At 34.2% G+C, this 26,841-nt stretch overlaps 1 protein-coding gene across 3 annotated transcripts in view; it reads right to left on the reverse strand.

Annotated features, from left to right (window-relative positions):
- The window catches only part of CALCRL (calcitonin receptor like receptor), a 99,236-nt gene that overhangs the window by 3,704 nt on the left and 68,691 nt on the right, over positions 1-26,841 (reverse strand). For all 3 annotated transcript variants that reach the window (XM_045868387.3, XM_054506104.2, XM_054506103.2), the window contains 6 exons: positions 14,724-14,850; positions 11,591-11,744; positions 10,086-10,146; positions 9,936-10,002; positions 5,313-5,531; positions 5,119-5,160 (listed from right to left, as the gene is read on the reverse strand). In XM_045868387.3, coding sequence (XP_045724343.1) covers positions 5,119-5,160; positions 5,313-5,531; positions 9,936-10,002; positions 10,086-10,146; positions 11,591-11,744; positions 14,724-14,850 — 670 coding nt within the window. The remainder of the gene's footprint in view (positions 1-5,118; positions 5,161-5,312; positions 5,532-9,935; positions 10,003-10,085; positions 10,147-11,590; positions 11,745-14,723; positions 14,851-26,841) is intronic.

Raw genomic sequence — 26,841 nt, forward strand, 5'->3', positions numbered from 1 at the left:
GGTGTTTGTCCTCCTGAACCTTACTACCCAGAGGGAAGAAAGTGTTGAACAGGTAATTACAAATGGGATAAGCCTGTGAAAAAGTTTAGGAATGTCACCACTCCACTTCTTTGTGTTTGGATCCCCCTCTGACTGGGTGAATTTGATATTTAATGACTTCCTTCTTCTCTAGGGCTAGAGATCAGGACCGGTAGGCCATATATAGTGACTTTGGTTTTAACTGAACGTGAGACACTAAGGGGATTTTCTTCATATTGATTCAGTAAGTGGAAATGAGAATATTCAAATACATCTCCCACTTGGTAACCTGGATATTTCCAAGTGTCTGATGATTGGGCAGACCAGTGTGGGGCCATCTCCTACTTTACGAGTGTATTAGCCACATGCCTGTGACATAAGTTAGGTCTGTCCAAAACATGTCTAGCTTTGAATTGTCTTCCCCAAGCTCTCAACTGCTCTTTGACATTTTGATTGCTTCCTCAGGGGCAATCTGAGCATCACTAAAAGCAATTTTCCAATAATCCATGTACTAGAAATATACTCATGCAATAATTGTCTACCTTGCTACTAATTATATAGAATTCCTCAACTCTTCATTCACTGTATTCATGTGTAAAAATTAATATTAAATATTAAATATAAATATTAAAATAGGGCTGGTTTATTTAAGTCTACGTTCTTTTGTCTAATAGACCTAGAAAACTTCTCCAAATTATGAACAATCTATTACTAATAGGTATTCCCAGGAGCTCTTTTAATGAGAGGACTCTGTGGGATACTTCAAAGTCCTTTTAGAGTCTCCTGTACTCTGTCACTTAAAATGAACACCAAGTTTTACTGTCTCACCTTATATTTTAACATGTAGAAAAATGGAAGACACAAATACAAAGTCAATGGGTTTCTTTAGTTAGAATTCAAAATGAGTTATTAGAATTTCAAGTATTATATAATTAGAAATGCAATAAATGAGGGCGCCTGGGTGGCTCAGTTGGTTGGGTGACTGCCTTTGGCTCAGGTCATGATCCTGGAGTCCCTGGATCAAGTCCCGCATCGGGCTCCCTGCTCAGCGGGGAGTCTGCTTCTCCCTCTGACCCTCTTCCCTCTCATGCTCTCTCTCATTCTCTCTCTCAAATAAATAAATAAAATCTTTTAAAAAAAAAAAAAGAAATGCAATAAATGTGTTTTAAATGTATTTTTGTGAAATTCAGAACTTCAGGACTTTCAAGTTTATATATACACACACATATATATAAACTGTATCTGAAGGGAATAATTTATGTTCTTGTAAATTTTCTTTGAAATAAAAGCATTTATAGGACAACAAATACATTTATCTTGCAAAAAAGTATATACTACTGCTTCCCTCATGATTTAGTAATGTCTTTCTTAATTCTCCAAATAGCATGTTTAAATTAAAGTAATTTAAAATAATGTCTGCATATGTAATATCTTCATGAGCATAAGCAAATAACAAATGGAATGGCTTTAGAGTGTGCTTTTTAAATAAATATTCAAAGATTTACAACAAAAATGACTTTGGCCAATTATCTAGATATTTCTGATGGGAATTGTTTTTGATCCTGATTTTCTGCTAAATTCATTTCTCTTCACTTTGTTACTAAATGATGGACTGACTGAATACATTTACTATATAGTTTCTGTTTGAAAGAAAATAGAATGTAACTTTATACAAAAGATTCTACATAAATGTTGGGAAGCAGCTGACAAGAAGGAGTATCTTAGCTGTGAATGTAATAATTATGTTCTTAAAAATGAAAGCTTAAATTCAATTCCAACCATCAAAATGACTTTTGAAATATCTGACTGCTCTTGAAATATCTGCTTTGATTACAATCATCACCCTATTTCTTCCTTACAACCAAATCATCAGAAAAACCATGGAAGTTCAATTTCCTGAACTATGGGGACTTACTGAAGTTAAAAATGAACCTAATTAAAGACCCATTGGCCTTGTAGGCATCTGTTTGTTTATATTATTCTCTATAAGGATTTGTTTTTCATCTGCTTCCTCTAATACAATGTCATACTGTTCAACAGAACATTAAAGTGGCCACTCTTAATACACCTTTAATGAGAAAACTGTAATGGGGAAAGATAACAAGGAAAATTGCAATTGGAAGGGAAGATAGCCTGATGTTATTAAAGATATGAAAATGTAAATGTTATACAAAGAGTAAGGCCAACTGTTTTTACAATGTAACGTTACAACTTTATATGCCCATTAGCACTTGATAAGGAATCAATTCTATATTCCTTAACCTAAATTAGTTAAAAAATAGTTAATAGAGCTTCATATAAAAATGCTACCTAGTTCTCATTATAAAATATAGGTTTGGTTATTCTCAATAAATCTCTTTGTTCACTTTATAAAAGTATCTCTCTCAGGTGTTGTTAGATTTACCCCTGAGGCTAGGGAGGGCACTTCTAATAACTAGATCTCTAGTTTATGCTAACAGTCCATATTTGGCTGAGTGGGCTAGAGATGAGATGAATGTGTCCTGAGCACTTGTCATGCCACAATTATTTAACTAGTGAGAAATGCAAATAGAAATATTTTGGCTTAAAAAATAAACAAAGTGTGAGAGTAAAAAAAAAAAAAAAACAAAAACAGTAGAGACTACGCTAAAGGGAAGCTACTTGACCTCCTGTGGAAAGCAAGAAGGGAACGTAAGCCCGAGAAAATGATTTTAAGAACTACATGACATAGTTGGAACCACACAAAATGAATCTGGCAGTTGTGCCTTCATGTTATGAGAGTGGGAAAAACTAAGAGGCAAAAAGACAAAAAAGGAGGGATTATAGTATTTCTTAAGATGAGAAATGAGTCATCCACAAATAGGGATTGTATCTTGAGAGATGAAGAAAAGGGGACACATATTGGAGATGTTGTAAAGAACCAAAGGATTTGGCAACAACTAGGCTCAAAAGATTTTGTATTATTGTAATTTTTTACTGCCCAAATTTTCTCAATTTTAGGACATGGCAGAAGATCAAGGTCTGGGTCTCTTTTGGTTACACAGAGAGTGCAATCAGAGTATTAGGCATTAGTTTAGATATTCCCTGGGCAACCTTTCCAAATAAAAAGTCCAATTTGAGATTGACTCCAATATGACTAATGCTCCCATTTGTGCATGTATTTTTGAAAATGAACGAGTTGAGAGATCTAGTAAGGAATCTGTAATGTACTGGTAATCTACTAAGGGTGGGGCATGGTGCTAAAAGCTTTAGATTCCTAGCTTACACTAATCTTTGTGAGACTTGTGTAAGGAACTTGCTTTTATTTCCTTTTAATAAAAGTAGACACTGAGACTCTAGGAGGCTCAGGATATTGCCCGAAGTATTACAGCCAGGAACAAAGTGGCATCTTTGGGGTAAAAACACATTGCTGTATCTGTGCTTTTATTCTACATTGCTTCCTATCACAAAATATTTTACTAGTGATTATGATTAATACATTTAGAAATTACCCTTTATTAAAATGAAATCTGTTTCTGCAAGTAGAGAGGTATATTGTTCATATTGTATGCCTGTTCTTTGGCATGTTGTCCATTTCTCTCTCATCTATTTTAATTGTAAAATCCTATATAGGCAGCAAATAGGATTGTCTAATTCAGCTCATGCAATCACAAATTTATAGAAGTACATAATAAATGCTATTTGAATTTTATTATCAAAACAAATGATTTATCTATTCTTCCTCATTGCATTTTACATCTGTACTTCTCAATGACTTCAGAAAAAGTCACTGTCGTCCACTGTATAACAGAAAAATCATGGAAGCACCACTTAAAGATACGAAATATAGCCTACTATATTTGACAGTTCTACACTCCATTATAAATAATAAATAAATGAAATAAAAATTTTTAAAAATCAATTTAATAAAATCAAACATGAAATTTCATCATGTGCTAAGAGAAAGAAGTAAACAATTATTAAGCAAAGGAGAGCAATATTTTATAGTTTTTCATGACATGTACATGATTTCCAATGTTGATTTATTTTTTAGGAATAGTTCCCATAATGTTACACCTACTGGTCCGTATGTTTCCCATCTGAAGCTTTGCGATAAGCTTCACAGTTACCAAGTATTTGAGTCTCACTCAGTTGCTGTCTGGATTTCTAAACTTTGCTGAATTTTACAAAATCCTCCAAAAGGTTAAAATTTGTCAAATAGATTAAAAACAGATAAAGAGCTAAAATCAGTATAGCTCAAACCACTGAGCTATAACACTATTCATATGCATAAGAACCTTGGTACCAGTTTCTAAAACACCTGAAGCTTTCTTATTCGGAAAGCCTTGGATAAAAATCTTGAAATATCCAAGAGCACATTGCCATGTTACAAATTACAGCATTCTGTTCTCCTCAGTTTTCTAACTTATTGCATGCCCTCCCTGTATAACTGAGAGTTTAATTCTTTAAAATCTTTTTGTAACAACCATAAAACTGTTTTCCAAACCACATTGTGAGCCAGGCAAAACAAAAAACAGAGAAAGGGGGAAAATGAAAATGAGTCAATTCTATTTCCTATTAGAGTGTATGTTTTATGAGGTTAAGGATTGCCTAGCATTGTACCTACGACAAAGGCCAGACTTACTAGGATTAGTGCAAAAGGTAGGTCAAAGGCTACATGACTGGGGCGCCTGGGTGGCTCAGTCTGTTAAGTTGGCTGCCTTCAGCTCAGGTCATGATCCCAGGGTCCTAGGATTGAGCCCCGCATCGGGCTCCCTGCTCGGCAGGGAGCCTGCTTCTCCCTCTCCCTCTGCCTGCCTCTCTGCCTACTTGTTCTCTCTCTCTCTCTCTCTCCGTCAAATAAATAAATAAAATCTTAAAAAAAAAAAAAAAAGGCTACATGACTAAAAGTCACTGATGGACTATTTTAAAGTGAGGCTGGATTTGCCCTACTCTCGAACTCCAGTATGACCCAAGCTTTTGGGAAGAAGAGTTGCATCCATGAAAAGAGATTCGTTTTTTTCCTGATCAAAATGGAATTTGAAGTAGTTGTTCCTAGGGAATGTATAATTGTCTTTATTTTTAAGAAAAAGATGTATTGCAAATATAAAACGATAAAAGGAATAAAAATAATCACCATACCTCTCCATTAAAGAAACAGAAAATTGTAGAAACCAGAAGACCCTGTAAAAGAAAAACAGAATTTTCTGATTCCAAATGGAAAAGATACATTATTTGTAACCAACTTGCTACATACATAGTCAAACTAAACCAAAGCTATATGCAATTTAATACCAAACTTCACAAGGTGCCTTCCTGATTCAAGAACACCATACCTGATAGTGCATAAGGATGTGCATAATGTAGTCATATATCTCCTCTGCAATCCTTCCTTCAGGTCGCCACGGAATCAGCACAAATTCAATGCCAAGTAACGGCACCAGGATAAGTGTAGCTCTCACAGCTTTCATGTAGAGATTGGATTCTGCTTGGTGAGTAACTTTTAACTTGGTAATGAGAACACGTACAATATTTAATAGAAAAAAAAGATTCACCTAAAAAAATAAAATGGCATATTGAAAACTGTTTAATATTTAATATTAAGAAGCATTACTGAAGGATCTTTGATTTTATAAGTCATAGATTATTTTCAATGTACAAGAATATGTTCTACTGCAGAGAATATATGCCTAATATATTAATTTGTATTTCTAGAGTTGTGATTTATTAATTTAACAAGCGCATCGATGTTAGTGGACTTAGTTTTAGAAAAATAGAATTATGGTGGAATTATTGTGGAACACATTCAGTTAAGGAATATCTGAGTGTTTTTCTCAGCTCATTTTCTTATGCAGTTTTTTTTAAATTTTGCGATGGTCCAAAAACAAAGTTTTTTGAACATTTTCAGCTCAAACAAAGGAAAGAATTGTTTATAACAAATGCTAATTTTTTTAGGTGTCTCCTCTTTATCACTGTCCATACTAGTACTTTCCAAATACATATTATACCATAATAACCATTTTCATCTTTTTGGTTTCTCCTTCCTGTGTTTCCTTTTCTAACAGTAATCCTCACAACTCCTGAGATAGTACTGTAAGCTTCTTTATCATTCTAAGGAGGCTGATCACACACTAAAACCAGCTGATGTTCAACCTAGATCACCCTAGAGTTAAAACAATTTTGGCATCCCACAGGGCCGTCTGTTAATTACTTTCTGTAATTACATATTTACTGTGTGTTAAAAACTTCTCCCAAGAGAAATCATTCTCTTTGAAAGGGAGCTATAAAACTTCAAAAATTTAGTGTGGATAACTAAGTCACTCAGGAAACAGAGTTCTGCTTTAATATATCTCTCTCGCTCTCTCTCTCACTTTGAATACCACTTCCTTATCTTCATCCAAGTCAATATCTTTTATGCTTGTCTATTTTTTCTGTGCCCATATTTTGTGCCTTCCATAAGATTATGGATATTAACTCCAGAAGATCCCCTTAGGGCTCTTATGTCATTACGCTATATTCTCTTTACTTTTTCTTCACCCTGACTTCTAGCATCTATGCTTCAATAATCTAAAGCTTTTAAACTACATCCTGATAAGTAATTTATATCTGCTTACCTTAATAAATTGGAATAATAATGATAGCCCCTCATTTAATATAGAAAACAATGAACAAATAACATAGATATGCTGACTTAAGACATGTGTTATGAAAATAACTGGGCATAAAAATATTCCACTACTATTCTTAGAGAATCTAATGGGACATATGCTCCAAAGTTCACCACAATACCGATGGAAACACATCTATGAAAAGTAACATGGTTATAGACACAGGAATGTCTCTGCTAAAGACAAAAGCAGAATAAGCCATTTCAACAGGTGTAAGAATGAAACATGACAAATCAACACATCAGCTGTTTTTCCACCCATCCTATTATGTTCCCTTCCTAAGCACTCATGGCTATTGTAAAGTTTTGACTAAATGGAAATTACTACCAGCCCATGAAAGAAAATATAATAATGCCCTTTTATCTGCTTATAAATTTAGAATATAAAATATTTTATAATCCTTACATGCAAAAATCATAAATTATAAAATCAGTAGAAATGTTGCAATTTAGATGCTCATTATATGAAAATCTCTAAATGCAAAGTGCTTTTCCAAAATGGCAAATCTGATTTAAAATGTGAAACTAGAAACTAGAAAGTCATCCTACTTTATTTTCTGCAAATACTTCCATTTATTTTGAATAGGATTGAATAAGAATTTTAAATTTCAGATGACCTATATCTGAATCTCATCTATCTTTGAGCAAAACTAGTTAAGGGGAAGAAAAGAAATCTGTTTTTATTCCAGTACTCATAAAGATCATGTAACTGGTAGGCACAACAGGACATTTTCATATCATGATCCCACACTCGGGTCATGAAAGGGAGCAGTGGGCCTCAGCACAGTGAGGGCAGGAGGATTCCTAGAAGCCATTCCCAGGCTAGAACAGCCAGCAATCACTTAACTATACACTGAACTGACTTAAAAATCTCTCGCTAAACACAAATTAAATGTATCCTCTCTCAACTTCCCTTTGGCAAGATCTCAAAAGTGCTGTAGCCACTCAAATACCATCCTGCTCAAGAGGAAATGTGACAGGGGAAGTCTGAGTGGAAATAAACTGATTGAGGTTGAAATATTTTATTTATAAAAGTTGTACTTAAGCATGTGACCATATAAACAATTGCTAAGGCCCCTCCCAAGACCTTGGAATCGGCCAGAACCAGTGAGGAGCCCTAGAACTCAAACAAAGACAGAACAATTTATCGTGTTAGAAAAATAGGCTCCTGCTCTTTTTTAAGCCAAGAAAATGGAAAATGTTTTAGGCAAATAATGTGGATTTTCACTTTCTTTCTTTTAGAGTAGCTTTATGGGTTATATTTCTATGTGATATTCTACCCTTAACTGCACCATCTACTCTTCCCTCCCAAAATTGATGTGGAGGGGCTTTTCCAAGGATTGTGTTAGTTGCAATTACATTTTTTATTTGCTAGGTGCTTTTACTTAATTTCCTGAACCTCTCTGATTTAAGCATTTGAATTACCCCTCTGAAGAATCAGTCAGATCACTCGTAATAAAATTTTGCCTTATATTTGTTCTGTAAGCTCCTGGGTGGCCCAAAAAACATATCTTATTTCTTTGCACACTCCTCAGAGCAAAATCATGGTATCATGTAGAAATTACAAGAAAGTTTTTAGAGCGTTTTTTGGGAGAGCTTACTGTATTCTAGGCACTGTGCTGACAAGATGCATCTCATTTAATCCTTACAATACCTTATGAGGTATCTATTATTATTCCCTAATCACAGAAGAGACAACAAAAGTACTGAGAGGTTAAATACAACAAAACAAAACACCCCCCAAAAAAACAGAACTTGCCCTGATACACACAGCCAGATGTGGTAGAACTAGATTTCAATGTTGGCTCTAAGATTACAAAGCTAGGACATCTCAAGGTGTAACTTAAGTCCGGTGTATCATGCATGACCCTAGTGTGTGCAGGGCAGAAAGGAAGGAAATGCTTCTGCCTATGAAATTCTCACTAGAGTCTACATTAAGCTATATTAAACTTTCCATAATCGCTGTAATAACTTCCATGGGTTAATTTTTGAGCTTATGTGGTCAGGCACAAATCAGAAGTTTGACACTTGCTACATGCTTTATACATGCCAGGTTAAGTCCTTTATAGGTGTTAACTCATTGGACTCCTTGTTTAAAAGATTAAAAATCACTATTATTATATTCTTTATCTTACCAATGAGGCACTTGAAATGTAGAGTGATTAGTTTAATTGCCTAAGGTCATACAGCAAGTAAAAGGTGGAAGAAGTGTTCAAGCCCAGGCCTTCAGCCTCCAGAAGTTTCTCTTAATTGTGGCATGCTTTTGAGAATGGCTCGAACAATATTCTAACATAATCGTATGCTAAACTGCAATTAGCAAATATAGTAAAATAATAGAAGAATCCTTGTCTAAAAAAAAGAATTTGAAAACAAGGATTAGGAAGCTCTGAATTTTGACCGAGAAACATAGCCCCCTTTATCTTTTTCTGTATAATTGAATATCACCTGTAATTATAATCTCAGACATTAATCACATTCTGGTGTCTAATGCTCTATGAAAACAACCCTGTTAATGTGGATGAATTTATTTCCCCATTGAAACAATGTAATAAAAGCACTGAATGTGACTTCTGTTTCCCTGTAACCACACTTAAAAATGTCCAATTGCTGTATTTGTGTTAAGTGATGATCCTTATGACAGTAAAACAACAGTTTAACCAATACTCTCTTTTTCCAAATTAAAGTCTTTTCTTTATTGGAATATTACTCTTATTACCAACATAGGTGTGTAGTTTTCCCCATTTGCCATTCCCTCTCACTAGATCTATCCTCTGCCCTTCTCTGTTCTGCTCTGCGTCCCAGGAAACTCTGAGGCACCTTGAAGGACTGCACCCTTGCCCAGGCTTCTTGCTCTCTGCCATTTGCTGCATTTGGCCAGAGGGAAGAACCAAGTAATCAGGGCATAGGAAGAGAGAAGTTTGAGTATTTCTTCCTCATTCTTCTTCCCTGCCAGGCTGTGGTTTGGGCAGCGGCTGTGTTCCTCTACTCAGGGCCATGCCTCCCAGCACCGGCCCAAATCCTGAAACACTGTTCTGTCCCCTCTTTAGGTCTAAAGCCATTAACAGTTTCCCGCTGCAGGTCCCTGGTGCCTGGCCATTCCTTATGAATTAGCTCCTTTCCTCTTCCTGCAAATACCTCAAATTAACACCTTTATTAAACTCTCTTCAGTTAAACACTGTGAACATGTCATTTATGTACACCAGGATCCTGAAAGATACCATAGGCTGGATGACTCAGGAAATAAAGTTGAAATATGAACAATGACGAAACAAGGAAAATTTTCATTACGTACCAGTAAAGCAGCACAAATTGGACCATGGATAATGTAGAGGAGATGGGTATCAGAACTGATCCAGCAGCTTGGGGAAAAAAACAGCAAAATTATGTTGGATATTTTCATTTATGTAGTTCCAATAGAAATCAGAAAGAGAGATTATCTTACTTGTCATTGTAATATAAGCTTCTCGCCACAGCATGTATACAAGCAGGGATCAGTGGAAATCCTGCAAATATCAAACAAAAAATGTGGTCATAAAATATGAAACTCAGAGGTACCCTGGGAGCAAAAACAACTGGTCACTATATGTTTAATGAGTAAATATTTTCTGTATAGTCAAGCAATAAATATGGTAAATATTAGGTATTTATATGTCCAGGTTTGTGTGTCTGTGTGAAGTCATTTTGAATCAGTGGACTTCAGAGCCTAAGTCCATAAATGTGCTGCCTAGGCCCCAAGGCTTAGAAGAATTCATATATATATTTTCTATGATATGGAATTAGCCAATATTTATTTAGTAGGATGTGGGAAGAAGTTGAGACTGACCAAGTGAAGAAAAAGAGAGGAAGAGAGAGATGGTTTATATATTAGATATTTTGCATGTTTTTAGCATTCTAAATGAGATCTTTCCAACATGAAATGAAGACATGCTTTATAAAGGTAACCTATACTAAATATACTGAATATACTAAAGAGTGTGTGTGTGTATGTGTGTGTGTGTGCGTACATACCTTTATATATCTGTATCTATTGTCTGACTAGATAGATAGGTAGATTGATATATGATAGATAAGTATAATTTCAGTTATGTTTCTAGAAACTAGTCCAATTGAATTCATTTTCAGAATTTTATATTTTGAATTATTCTAGTTGTTTTTAAAAATACACTAGAGGCACAAATCAAGAAACTGACTCTTAGTTACAGAGAACAAACTGATGATGACTAGAGGGGGAGGTGGATGGGGGATGGGTGAAATAGGTGACGGGGACTAAGGAGTGCAGTTGCTGTGATGAGCACAGGGTGGTGTACGGAAGGGCTGAATTACTATATTGTACACCTGAAACTAATATAATACTGTATGTTAACTAACTGGAATTAAAATTAAAACTGAAAAAAACAGAAAAAAAGAAAAGGAAATATGCTAGAAGTGTATCATTATTTGCACTGTGAATAATACCATGTCAGGAGATTGTGTGGAAAAAAATAGATCTTTTGTGTGCCTTTATTCAATTACTGGCCCCTCTATTCTTAAGATAAAATGATATTTTTTAAAAAACAAACTTTTTTTGAGTGGAATTTCAAAGCTGGCTAAGCCCAATGCCCTCATTTTGCACAAAGGAAAAGGAGATTCGAGCAATATGAAGACTAGTTCCCTAATTCATGATTCTAATTCTGTCATGTTAGCCACTGCATACTTAGCCAAGATACACACTGAAATATTAAATAGAAAAAAACCCAACCACATTGTATTATTGACCTGTGACTACTGAAAACCATGAGTCAGTGGTTCTTGTTTAAATATTTCAATTTACAGCAATAAGCAAAGGTTGATCACCTGCTGTTGTTTGAGAATGATTAATAATAAGTATATTTTTATTACAAAGGAGCTCTGCATCCTCTAAGAGCTTTCTTAAAAGGTGAGTCAGCAAACACGTGTAATGGCACTTACCCCAGCCAAGAAAATAATACCATATCAAATGTTGCTTTTCCGCAAACACAGCCACCACAATGAGCGTGTGTAGGTAAATGCCTTCACAAAGCATCCAAAAGTAGTTACAGCCCATCAGGTAAAGATGAATGAACTGAGACACTTTACAACTAACCTGTGAGGAAAAAAAAGAAAGTCATCAATATTTAGTTGTTTATGAATTCAATAGTCTAGTTTAGGTTAGTTATATAGAGACCTGGAATTTTCTCTCCTCTACACAAAATCTTATATACTGATGATTCAGATTTGTAAAATGCCAGTCTTCATCCTGATCTAATGGTACCTATAAAGTTTTTAAGCACTGACTCTAAAGATTTATAATGGTATACCTTCCAGGAAATGTGTAAGTTCCATATTTATTACAGTTAGTGGATGTGTTTTTTCCAGATACATTTTTTCATGAAAAGTGGCCAAAATTGAAAGTCTTACATATTACTGCTACCAATACAATTACTTAGTAAATAATAATCTAATGGGCCCATATTTTATATGGGGTTGAGGATTTCATGTAAGTAAAAAGAAGAAAAAGTTATGGTTTCCTTCCTCTTTTTCTGAGATCCCCACTTTCTCTTCTCTATTCTTAAAGAGATCAGAAGAGGAAGGTTCAAATACAGGGTACAGTAAACATGAAGGAGTAAGATATATATTTTGCTCCCTTAGAAAGGAGAATAAATTTAAAACTCTCCCAGAAATACATGGGCATTTACTCTCCACAGCTCCCAATTTCTAGTCTGGTCAATAAATATTTGGTGGCAATTATCATTATTTTTGAAATAAATTTTTTTTTTTCACTAAAAAGAAAATTGGAAGGGAGATACACTAGAAAATAGATATTGGGGTTCTCATAGAATAGTAATCATGACATGTGCATATTAGTTAGCTTAAAATATTTTCAATATGTTATTTTATTTAATCTTTAATTCTGTGTGACATAATTTATCACTAGTCACTTATTTTACAGATAGAAAACTGAGTACTGGAGAAGTTAAGTGATTTGCTAATATTCATACAACATCAATCTAAGCTATACACTGAACACAAGTCTTATAATTCCAATTTTGTTTTCATGATTATACACAATGCCTTCTGCCCGTAGGACATTTATAAAACCTATTCTTCCATTAAATACATTGGCAGAATGCATAACATTAAACTTTAAAATAAAGTATCTTGATGTCAAACATCATGTTATATTAACAAAGTCTTCTCAAGGGTAAAGTGAGTTAGTTAACTATATTTATATAGAAATAACAGACTTCAGCTTCAAATTTTTATCTGGTATAGTTTTTAGACATGCATATCCAATTGGACTTCTTACTCCTGATTTCACTTAAAAAATTCATCTATAAGCCACTATGATAAAAAGAACTTAAAACATGCTTCAGGAAAGCATTTTTATGAAGGGCATTGCTGATATAAACAAACAACAAATTTTCCAAGAATATATTAAAAATATATTACAGCCTGCAATTTGTACATTAAACACAATATCCTTATATCTAAATGTAAGCTTTAGAATCTCTTGCTCTGTAGCTTCATGATGAAACTTCTCATCTCTTTGCTCTAGAGAAAGTCACTCTAAAGTGGTAGGCCATTGGCCAGTTTTTTTTATGTTGCTAAATCTATCCCAGTGTGTTTCCTCACCTAGTGACATTAGAGTGGAACATACACAAGATTAAGCAATCCGGATACACATGTGCAAACAATGCAGGGAATTTTAGGATTTGGGAAATTACCCTAAAACACACGTAAAACACATAGGAGAGTATTGTTTATTGGCCCACTGAGTGAAAATTCCTTCCCTTCCGTGATTTCTACTGAAATCTAGTTACTAATCTATCTAGTTACTACTAGATAACTTAATCTTTAAAAAACCACTTTATGTACACCATATATATATATATATACCCCTCCACAAATCCATATCCAAAACTGTAGTATGGATACTATAAACATTATGAAAGCAGATGATTTTAAATACTTGAAAATATGCTTTTATTTATGCAGATACTTTAAGTATAGCTCACATTTGCATAAAATATATACACTTATATTAGTAAATTTTAGTTTGTGTTTTAAAATATGGCTTTTATATTATGACAGTCTCTGTGCTTATTTTTATGTAGCTTTTGATACTCATCCTAAAAATTGTGCTTCCAGAAACAGTCCCCAAAATACAGAGAACAAACTATGTATGGTTACCAGGGATGGAGGGTAGAGGAGCGAGAGATGGGCAAATTGGGTAAAGGGGAGTGGGAGATACAGACTTCCAGTTATGGAATGAATAAGTCATGGGAATGAAAGGTACAGCATAAGAAAATATAGTCAATGGTATTATAATAGAGATGTATGGTGATGGATAGTAGCTACACTCGTGGTAAGCATAGCATATAGAGTTGTCGAATCACTATGTTGTACACCTGAAACTAATGTAACATTTTGTGTCACCTACACTTCAGTAAAAAAAAACTTAAAAGAAAAACAAATTGTGCTTCCAAAGGGATTATAAGGAAACAACTTATAAATATTTGCTGAGATACTGAGGACCTGGTAGACTCCTTTAAAAAAAAAAGTCTCATGTTAAGAAACTTTAACATTACATAGGGGATGTACAATTCATTTTCCCCAGTTTAATTAACTATTTAAAGTCACCTGATCCCAAATATATAATTTAATTAAAATTTTTCTGTTTTCATGCCTTGTGTTTCTAACTACATCTGTAGTTAGTTGCTTTGATTGATTTTTTAAATTCGATTGAGTAAATGTTACATGGTCATAAACCCTTAAGTCACACCAGCAGGAAGACTCTAGCCATAAAATGAGGTGAAGATATGTATAACATATATAAATAATTGAAGCAAAGACATGTATTCCTCCTTTATAACTTGGGAAAGATTGAGATGTATTTACCTTTATAGACTGGAATATAGATACATATAGTCTCTAGATGCCAGACCTTAAAATATATATATGAGTATTTATACACATTTACATATATCAGGACCCCCCACCCCCTACCTCCCACCACCACCTTTCACTCACATTTCTTTCCCTCTAACCTCTTGAACCTAGGGCACAACCTCATTTTACTTACAGGATTTGTGGCCACTAAAGCCTGGTTGTTGGCCACTGCAGTGAGATGAATGATTGTTACAATAGAGTTACAAACAAAAGAGAAAAAGAGATTTTTGTGCAAGGTAATCCTTTGGCAACTTAGGCTCCTAAAAGGCAAGAGAAACCAAATATTTTATTTTTATTAATAATCATTCAGATAAGATACATTCACAATTCATAATAACTGCCTCAAATCTGGAAGAATTATTTTTTTCTCCCCAAGATTGACTCATGATAAAATCTTAATTAGGGAAAACCTGTAATTCCTTAAAAGAGAGCAAATGAGTTGCTTCAGGACAGGTAGACATTCGTAGGAATAGAAATTTGCCCATACAAGGCTTCTAGATAAATTTCTTCTGTGAATGTCTCAGCATGAGTAATGTTTTCATTTATTTTGAAAATGTAGAAACTGAGATTCAGTGAAGTTAATTGATCAAAAAATCCTACAGCTAATTAATTTTGAAAACTTCAGATTTGTCTGTCAGAATCTTACACAGATAATGTTCTTTTCATTATACCACAAAGGTTGTTCTGTTTATATAGCCTGTTTATGATTGTTTATGGTTTTTCTATTTATAGAGCCTCTGTGTGGTGGTAGTGATTATGCAGACCAACCATGAGAAAGATAACACTGTATTCAGAACAGATAAACTTATAAAAATATAGACTTAGAAACCAATGATGTTTGTTTGTTCAGCTTTACTGAATTTTCTTTCTAACTGGCCCAGCCATATGTAAGGTATAAAAATATTACCACTTGTGACTGGAGGTCCTCCTATATAAAACAAAATTAAAGAACTGGCTCATATAGAAATAATTATATATATTTTATATAAATATATATATTATATATAGTATATATAATATATATTCATATAGAAATAAATTTTAGGAAAAGTAACGCCATTCCTCGGATTGAATCCACATCTACTCTACCAGATTGTCTGCATATGACTCTATGCTCAAAGACCAACTCAAGTTCTACCTCTTTCATGTAGCGTTTATTTGAACACTTACGGGCAAAGTTTTAAACTAATAGAAAGGAATCCATTTCAAACTGAATACTTAATATCAAAACAAAACACGTATGTAGGGAGACAGGAATGATTTCATTACAGAGACTTAAAAGTTCATTTTGTATTTTTACAAAATTATGTAATTAATATGGTTAACCTAGATAACCCACCCTATTTAACACAAACTAATGACTTCTACTTTGGGAACTTCAAGGAGATTTTAACTTAAATTTTTTTTAAGATTTTATTTATTTATTTGACAGAGAGAGACATAGTGAGAGCAGGAACAAGCAGGGGGAGTGGGAGAGGGAGAAGCAGGCTTCCCGCGGAGCAGGGAGCCCGATGCGGGACTCGATCCCAGGACCCTGGGATCATGACCTGAGCCGAAGGCAGACGCTTAACGACTGAGCCACCAGGCGCCTGATTTTAACTTAATTTTATCACTGTATCACCTTATCCTAAATAAATCATGTGCCCAGGATATTATAGTTAGGCTGGGATGCCAAGGTTTTCTATATTTAAAAATGCAAAGTTTAAGCTATATTGTCTCTGAAATTTCTTCCAGCTATAGATCTGTGATTTTATATATAGCTTTAGTATTTTAAAGGGTCTAGAAGTGAATTCCGTCCAAACCAGTATTTACTGATTTTTCAATACATGCCTTCCACAGAAGTGGGTGCTATGAGGGAAACGATGAAAGACTTCATGACTGAGATGGCTCTGGGGCAATCAACTGAGCATAAGACAGTCATATACGACAAGTATGTGAAGTGCAGCCGGAGTCCTTCAAAATAGAAACAGCTCTGAGAGCTGCTCGTATTTTTGTATTAGAGAGTCTTTGATTTGACTTTGCAGTGTATGAGAGGTGTGAGAGTCAGGCAGGGATCAAACAAAATTAATGAATGTGAGAAGAGGTTTAGTAAAGAATATTCTTTTCAGATCATTTGTATCATGAATGGTTTGTTTTTTTATAATTGGTCACTCTTCACATTATGAACATATAAAATTTGTCTACATGGTCTTAGTTTTAAATGCCTTCCTTGAGCTTACTCTGTGTCTGTGGAGTGCCAACTATTGTCTAGGGGAAAACTGCCTACCCAAGCAAATATGTACTTTTTTCATAACAGTATTTGAATAACTCAGCTACCACCATGGGAAAAATAAAAAATGTTTTCCTTAGCTGGGATATTTTGCCCTTTTCTGCTGAACACACTTATATTTAGGTTCATTGGTTAAGACATAACATATAAACAACAAAATTTCATAGTTTTAAAATTATGACCAAAACACTGGGAGAGTTTGCTTAAACAGCAAATAAGAAATGTTTGTAAAGAGTAAATTGGAATGAAGGAAAACAAACACTAAATAAGGCTTTTAAAAATAGCAATTCATGATAGAAGAGCCTAAAGATGAGCTAAGGAATGCAAAATGAGTAGCACTTATATTATGACTATTGGTGTTTGTAATATTCACATGTGCAAAGATTAAAAATAAGTAAAATGAAATGCTAACTGTAGTTAGTTGAAAACAATTTTAATTTTCTTTGTGTGCACTTAAACTTCCCTTTCTCCTCTATGATAGTGTATATTTCTGTTCCTCAGAATTCCCACTTTTTCTGATGACTGCTCACACCTCAATCTGGTTTGAAAGTTAAGGACCTAAAAATGACCTAAAAAGATGTAGTTATTGTGAGTCCACCAGCAAAAAAGAAATTGCTTCTTACTCTCTTACTCTGTGATAAATGGATATATTGCATTTTCCCCTTTGAGAACCAAAATAATGCCATATTATGGGCAAAATTTTGAAATAATAAAATGAAATCCTATTACAAATAAAATATTTAATATAAAAACCAAACAAATACTTAGGAGGTTACATGAAATCATTTCAAAACAGAGACATAAAGCTTATTTTGAGTGTTTTACAAAATATGGTCAACATAGATAATCCACCCTATATAATTCAAACCAAAGACTTCTGCTTTGGAAACCCTGATATCCAGTTTAGCTGTTCATATTGTTCTGTTGAACTGAACCATTGCAAAATAAATTCACTTTGTGTTATGTAAATATGTCCAACTATCTATAATATTAGCCTATGGGAGGAGTTTCTTCCATTTCTTCCTCCAGATTCTGTGCAACTTAAATGCAGACAGATGCTGTCTGACATACGTTTTCTATCAATGTCTAGTGGTAAAGATGCTTAAATTTTTCTAGTGAAGCATATTGTTTTCTCTAAACATATTCATTAACACATGTAAGTTCATCAGTATGAATAAAATCAATTGGTAAATGGAAACCAAAATACGTACTTGGTAAACACATTGGTTTGTTAACCCTAAAAATATCCAGGTATTTTTTCAAATGTTAACCTGAAACCAGTTTCACCTACTCTAAGTTTTAAAATGTGCTTATTTTACTCAAAATACTAAAACAATTGTTTTATACTCTTGGAGAATGTTTTACAAAAAACTCTCTGCTTTCTTTATAAGTTATAATATCCCTTTCTATCTGAGCATAACCACAGAATAGAAAATGTGGTTTGTGGGTTTAGATTGTTTCCATTTCATATTTTTACATATAATTATTTTAGGATACTTTTTCAGTATGCAATTGGACAAGCAGAGTAGTAGAGGCAGTTAATGTAAGCATGTCAACAAACCATTATTCTTCATGTATAAGGTACCTATGTCTTTCCGTTCTCTTTTGGAACAATTAGGAGTAGGTAGCATCCAGTCTATACACATACTTGAAAGTGGGTTTTGAAACCTGACCTGAGAGTGAATCTGGACTATGTTACCTCCTGACACTATGACTTTGGGCAAGTTATTTAAGAACTCTAATCCTTAGTTTCTGCATCTGTAAAATAGCAATAACAATAGTACTTCGTAGGATTGCCTGTAAGGTGAAGTGAGATTAATCAGGTCTAGTGCTTAACATAATATCTCACCCATGTTAAGTTAGCTCTTATTTTTTTTAACCTAGTTATCATATGGCTGATTTTAATCAAGTTCTCTAAGGATTTTCTCCCACAAATAATAAAATAGCATCAAGGTTCACCTTAGTAATCTAAAACTGCCCATATTTTAAGTAGTACAATGAAACACTGAATTGCCATCTTTTTTTTTTTTTAAAGATTTTATTTATTTGACAGAGAGAGACACAGTGAGAGAAGGAACACAAGCAGAGGGAGTGGGTAAGGGAGAAACAGGCTTCCCACCCAGCAGGGAGCGCGATGCAGGGCCCGATCCCAGGACCCTGAGATCATGACCTGAGCCGAAGGCAGACGCTTAACGACTGAGCCACCCAGGCGCCCTGAATTGCCATCTTTTTGTTACAAAGCAAAAGAATTTAGCATTAGAAAGACAATTTTCTGTGATGGAGAGCAATAGATCAAGCCACCTGAATTATCTCCCAAGGACTTTCATCCTTCCCAGAGTTGTCTCCAAATTACCACTTTCATTATCATACAGACCCCAAATATTAAAGATTTATTTATTTATTTGAGAGAGACCAGGTAAGCACATGTTGGGGGGAGAGACAGAGAGAGACAATCTCAGGCAGACCCCCCACTGAGCACGGAGCCCAACAGAGGGCTCAGACTCACCACCCTGAGATCATGCCCCGAGTCGAAATCAAGAGTAAGATGCTTAACCGACTGCCACCCAGGTGCCCCATACCGGCCCCAAGTATTATGCTGCTCCATAGTCAAAGTTCTGCCACAGTATGAACGAAATACTTGCCTTTGTTTCCCATTTGGTTTTGACTGGAGATAGAAATTTCCAAACTACTTTCACTCAACACTAATCCTGAGCAAAACTAGTAACAAAAAGAGGAAATACAAGCAATATAAGAACTGCACAGGCAACAAAGTACTGCTTTCTTATGCTAGTGTATTTAATTTAATTTCTTAATGCTTAGCTCTTTTCCCAAGAAAACACTAACCATGTATCTGGGAGGAAAGCTCATGCCAATTGGAACACTGCCAGAAAAAGTGGGCCGAAAGCAATAAATATATTAAAAGGAAAAGCAGTATGGCTATCTTCTGTCTACTGAAGGGAGCACTGAGTTGATGGATTCACCTGGCTAGGTATGACACAAGGCGGATATAACCTCTATCAACAGCTCTCTTTGGAGGCTGATGGTGATCCATTTGGTCAGATTAGAAAGAGCACAAGAGTGTTTCAAGCAAGGTGATCAATGGATGTCCTTCTGAAGGGAAATGGTTGCTTTTACTCCATCATGCTCCCTTCTCCCTTGTCCCTGCCTTTCACGGCTCCTCATTTAAGGTAACATATGAATATGGGCTGCATAAGGAATAGATGGGCACATTTTGTGTGGCCAAATGGTTTTCTCTCATGTGTGGGCTGCCCCATGCAAGAGCTCTTCCTGGTCTACTAATGGACAGGAAACCAAGAGAAGAAATAATCAGGTTTTCTGAATGCCTGTGATTCTTACACTCCCCCAAATTTTAGAGATAAAATTCATAATAGTAGCTGCCACCATATACTGAGCTTTTAGAATATCGCAGACACAGAGATAAGTACTTCACATTCATTATGTCTTATAATAACCCCTTGAAGTGTCATTATCCTTTAATAAAATGGAATTTAAGTTGCTTGAGATTACAAACCTATTAAGTGATCTGTTGAATTTGCATGTTGAATTTTAAGAAAATGCAAGGCTTTTGTCTCTTAATATTTATTTAATCACATAACTATTTACTGATGCATAAGTAATATATTGTGCACTATTTCTAGATTTTGAGGAAACACTTCTGAATAATATAGATGTCATTCATGTAACAATAGAGGGTAAATACATAAATTACATCACATAATTCCTGATAGTGTTATATACTTTTTAGAAATGAAAATAGGATTAAGAAATAGATAAAGACTGTGGCCAGAGTGAGGGGAGACTCAAGATAGAACTGAAACAGGAGCAGATAGGGGAGAAAAGCATTTCAAGCAGATTAAGAAGTTACCCTGAGTCAGAGTTCCCCCCCCACAAAAAAAATTAAGCTTAGAGTTTTTACAGGGCACGAAGAACAATGTGAATAAATGCATAAGGCAAGACTCCACGTTGTTTTTTTTTTCCTATTCTAAGATGAAGAAAATTAAAGAGCATAATTTACTAAAAGACTTTTTGATTCTGAAGCTCATACTCATTTGTGTTACATTTTAATGTTCTATTAGCAAATGTTAGCAGCATACTATCCAGTCATGTCTGGTTTTTGTTTTTCCTAACTACTAAAAAGATGCTACACTTTGGAGAGTTTACTTGGCTTTCTCCTATTATATAGTCATATCTGTGGATACAGTCTAACCAAATAAACTATGCCCATAAGAGTAGAAAACCAAATTGCAAAATATATTATGACTTTGAGGAGGGAAATGTTATATTATTTATGTTCTCTATTTCAAATCATGAAATTTTAATCCATTCAAATGACTATCGTTTTAACCTCAAGCAATGGATCATTTGTTTTCTTAAAATGATTTGTCATTCTATTCCCATGAAAATTTAGTTATGCTTAAATAGCACTTATGTTTCAACCTGCTCGAGCAAAATAGATTACACTTATAAAGAAGTTGCATATTTATCAAAAATATTAACAGAAATATGTGATCTTTAACATTCAGTTATAGCTTTAAATAATAAATTTTCTGTTTAAAATAAGTCCAAAATCTTTAATTCAGTTATTTACTTTATAATTCCATACCTGGGACTCTTCTCCATAAACCAGTAATAGCAATTATATTATAGTGGAACTGGTTTTTGTTAGAGTAAATCCATTAATTCTTGTACTACTCTGTTCTTATCCAAAGCTTTCCAACCAAGACTTTTCAGTCCTCACCGTGTTCAGTTTATGGGGGATGGATTTTTCAGCACATTGATCAAAATTCATTAATTTGGAAATAGACTGAGTATGATCTAATAAAATATTACATGAAAAACTATGGTTAATTAACCAATATTCAATGTTAAGCTGAAGGAACCCTGGGATACATAAAGCAGAATAAAATATGTCTTAAAACCATACTGCATAACAAACTTACAATGAGTGAAATGTACCAAAGAGTTGAGAAAACCAGGATGATCCTGGGTAGGCACTGAGAGCTATGCTATTCAGAGACCACTTGATGACTATTTCTGAACTCAGCCATTGTCAAACCTCTGATGGGGCATATTTGCCAGGTTTTAAACAACTTATATAAGTGAAAGTTCTAATTTGCCAAAATAAAAACATCAGGATATGGTTTGTAGAGTAAGGCTTTTTGTTCTCCGTATTCCTATGTAGGATTTCTTTAAATAGTTAGCTTTGTTTAAAATTGATTTGAAGAGTGAATCATGAACAGTTTTCAGGAGAAAATTCATAGCTTAAAGAAGAAAAGCTATACTTTGTTCTAGTTCAAGAGATATATGAAGAAACTGGAATTGAGATAAGTGTTCACAATATTGATTGAATATATTCATATATGATCTAAGAAAAAAGGTGAGATTTGGATCACTTGTCCTGAAAAGTAGAAATACACGCATTAAAGGATTATTTTATTAAGAAAGTTTATCCTATCAACTGGATAGATTTTTTGCTGGATTTTATTTAGGACTTTATCTCAACTACCTAGAAATTACATCATTGTCTATATAGTTGCAAATGTGCAACTTGGCTTTGAAATTACTTGGAATCAGTGTCTGAAAGATCAGCAAAATTAAGTTGTCAAAAAATAAAAAGAACCATTTTTTTCCCCATACAAGTCAGATGTTATATGTGCTCTTTTATGTGCAAGAAGATAGAGCCCTTTATCTGGGTTGAAAGTAAAAACAAGATTTGCTATGCTCTCAAATTTTAAACAGTAATTAAAATATAATTTATAACTAATTCTGGTAAAGTTTATTTATTTTTTTTATCTAAAGGGTTGTGCTTTGTTTTTCTAAGGATCATTATGAGTAAGAGTCACTGCCTCTTAGGGCTTGGCAAATCCCAAAGCTCTCTCTGTTCCCCTCCCTTTCGGTTCCCTTTCTTTTTATCTCCCACTCTGATTCTTTCCTTTAATTGGCTCTAATATAAAACTGAAGTATATCTGGTAAATAGTGTTTTGAGTTCTCTGTTTCTAATTTAAAGCATGGATGAGTAGGAGACTTTTTCTTTTCTCTCTCTAAATAAAAATAACAAACAGCACCCTAAATCAACTTTTTTGTTTGGTTCTTGGCTTTTATTAGGATGGGTCAGTAACCCTGAATTAACAGAAAACAAAAAATGTTACCTCTACCGAAGACTAAGCAAGAGAGACTACAGTATGAGGAACTGGGGTAAGAAGCAGGAAAAAGATATTGGTAGCTTTTCAGTACACAATGATTTCATGTAAAACATCAACTCCTATAGGATGTTTCCAGGTTGGTGGGAAGAAAGCTAAAATTTCTGGTGCTCTTGATTATTTGAACGTGCTTTATTAACCATTCAATTCACTATTTTCTGAAGTGGTCTTGGTCTACCCTCAATCTACTTACAGAGCATCCTATATTGTTTTACACAGATTCTCCTACTAATTAGAATTTTAAGGAGTCTTACTCTAATGCCTTTCTTTGTTGATGGAGACAACAAAGAACAGACAAACTTAAGGGACTTGTCCAAGGTCATAGATAAGTCATGGGAAAGTCAGTCTTAGAAATAAGCTTCCAAATCACTTCATGCCTTCCATTCCTCAAAAATATAATAAGTGCCTACTATGAGCAAGGCCTTATAAGCCCTGGAATGTGTTAAAAAAAAAAAGAGAGAGATGATTGGTGCTCTCACGGAACTAACTTTGTGATGTTCTTTCCATTACTTGCTGTTCAGTGGGTGGTTGTTTTTAGGAGATGGTGGTTTTACTGTTTTGGTAGATAGTTTTGAGGAGTATATAGTAGAAGTGTCTTAAAATCAAAGGCTACAAATTCTTTAATATGGTTTCAAGTACTGAGTAAGCTAGATGGTATCTTGTGGGTATAAAAAGTTTTATTATTTTTGACTAATTTACTTAAGCATAATTTTTTTCTGATATAATTATACTACTAAGTTGTTTATAAAATTTTTCATTCACTGTTTACTTATTTTTCTACCTGAACATTAAAACAATTTCTTTATAAATTTGATACATACAATACTAAAAATTACGTTCTTTAATTTTGTTTTAAAAAATTTTTTTAAAGATTTTATTTATTTATTTGACAGAGAGAGACACAACGAGAGAGGGAACACAAGCAGGGGGAGGGGCAGAGGGAGAAGCAGGCTTCCCGCTGAGCAGGGAGCCGGATGCGGGGCTCGATCCCGGGCCCTGGGATCTTGACCTGAGCCAAAGGCAGACGCTTAATGACTGAGCCACCCAGGCGCCCCTCTTTAATTTTGTTTTTAAAGTGCCTACTGATATAGTGTGCCTATCAGGGCTAAATGTTTCTGTAAAAATATTTTAATGGACTAATAAGAAAAAGTGATAACTATGCCAATAATAGACAACGTTTCCAAGTTAGACATTCCACTTAACACTGAATATATACTGTGTTAGTCCTTATGCCAAATCTATGATATAGATATCGATAGACTAAGATGTGAAATTGAGGTTTACAGAAACGAAAGAAGTTGCCTCAGAGCAGGCGAATGACAGAGGTGGTACCTGAGACCAAAGGTGCCTGTCTAGAAAACATACTCTTAAGCACTCTCTGTGAGTCAGGATGTCTAGACATATAAAAAAGGATTTCGAATGCTATACCTGGGTCTTAACTTGAAGAGGGTTTTTCATGTTTTACATAAAGCCTGAGAATGTATAATTAAAAAAATTAATTTGTAGTTTTACTTCTTTCTGTTCAAGTGCTCCATTTTTAAATGACAATTAAAGTCAAATAAAATTACTAAACCAAGCAGAAAGAACACAGATTGAGAGGAAGTGTGGATAACTTGGTTAATTACTTAGAACATAAAGAGAATTAGGTGTTGGACTAGGTAATCTCTTCATTGGCTGTGGCTTACAATTTTTACCTATTGAAATTTTACACATCATTTAACCCCTATTTCAGTGAGATTATCGCTTTAGGAATCTTCTGATTCTGAGTCAGAATGAGTCTTTCCTTCCTCTGTCTTCCCGTAGCTCTTGGTACCGCCACAGCTTTTTTTTTTTTTTTCCACTTCGTATTACTATTAGACAGGGGTAACATTAGGTGATGAGATAGTGGGCGCGGTCTCTGTGCCTACATGATGGATACTGTCCAATGACGCAAGTAGAACCTCTTTTTTACCCTTTATTGAGAGATTGCTATATGCCAGGTACTATGTAAGTCTTCTTTGCCCAGTATTTTAAACAACATTATGACTCGTTATAAGGAAACTGAGACTTATTGAAAAGCAGAATCAAGCTAAATCCACACTATTAGTAAGTGGTGATGGCAAGATTTGAATATATCCCATAGTTTTAATTACTGTATGACACTATCCACTAACGTTTCTCATGGTAAATCCCATTAAAGATTTTTTTAAGTTCACTAGAGAATGAACAGTTAATTGTAATTTCTGCATAAAGTTTAAGCAATGTAATTAATTGAAAACCTTAATTTTTCTTTAACGTAGAGGCCAAATTCCATATATCGGCAAGACACTCATTTGCTTTAACAAAATTTTGCCCATGTAGCATGCTAGATATCATTTATAAAAGCATGGAAATTTTAGCAAATAATAGATACATGGATTTATTGCATATAGTAATCTCAATTAAAAAACTAGCTTTCTTTCTGAAAAAGATAAGGCCTATTTATATTGAAATATGAGGACAATATTTGGGGCAACAAGAAATTTCTAGCTTCTCTTTTAAAATGCGGTATGTGGGGGGCCTGGGTGGCTCAGTCAGTTGAGCACCTGACTAGGTGTTGATTCATGTCATGATTTGGGGTTGTGGAATGGAGCCCAGTGGAGGGCTTTGCACTCAGCATAGAGTCTGCTTGAGATTCTTTCCCCAACCCACTCCCTCCCCTTCCACTCCTCTCCCCACTCACACTGTCTCTCTCTAAAATAAATAAATAAAAATCTTTTTAAAAAATTAAAAATAATAAAATAAAATAAAATGAGGTATGAGTCTATAGATTCTATCTTTAAAGCTAAAGTACTTTGCATATATATACATAATTCCAATTTAAAAAAATGTTTTTTCATAGAGGAAATAGATTCTAAAGTTTTAAATTTTAAGACTTCAAACAAAAATTAAAATTACTTGTATTGATTGAATAGTGTTTGCATTTTTAAATAAAACATACCTAAATACAGATATAAAAATACTGAACCAGATATTCTTGAAATACCTAATCAATAATAAAGTTTTTCTGTGTAGATTGCTCTTAGCTTGCAAAATACTTTCACAAATGCTAACTTCCCTGATACTGAAATTATGTATTTTGATGTAAAAAATACTAATTCTTTCATTCTAATTCTCTTTACTAAATTACTGCTCATTCATAGACTTGGGTTTGGAAATAGCATTACAGAACATTAGGACTAGCTATGAACTAACCCAGTATGGGAATCCCCCATTTCAAAATTCCTGATAAATTGACATCTAATTTCTGTCTTGAGTGACAGGAAGGTCAGTTGGTCAATTGGTGGTTCATTCTGTTTTGTTTAGCTGTCAGAATTGTTTATATTTTTTAATAGAGCCAAATTTTTTTATGTTATTATATAAATTCTATTCCCAATTACAGTCATTTGGATTTGAAGTCATCTATTATGCCCCTATATTTTGTCTTTTTCTGGTTTAACATTTTTAGTACCTTGACTCTGTGATCAGTGGACATTATTTTCTTCAATTGCTTCACTGTGTGATAAGCCAAATCTTTTAACATCCCCTTTTCCTCTTACAAAGTCAGTCCATAGTGCCAGAGTAAAGGACTGGTCTGATTAGAGATTTGGAATTTAATACTTTGCATTTACTGGTATATTCTGGCTTGTAGCGTTGTTTTCACTAGGCAGTCCCACTGCTGCCTCATTAGTTCACAGCAAGCATTTGCTCAGTTAAGTCACAGATTCTTTCATGAAGAAGCTTTGTTAATTTTACATCTGACT

This window comes from Mirounga angustirostris, unplaced genomic scaffold, assembly GCF_029215605.1.
Source record: "Mirounga angustirostris isolate CCGP_5_RB_7025 unplaced genomic scaffold, mMirAng1.0.hap1 SCAF_3, whole genome shotgun sequence".
Taxonomy (NCBI): domain Eukaryota; kingdom Metazoa; phylum Chordata; class Mammalia; order Carnivora; family Phocidae; genus Mirounga; species Mirounga angustirostris.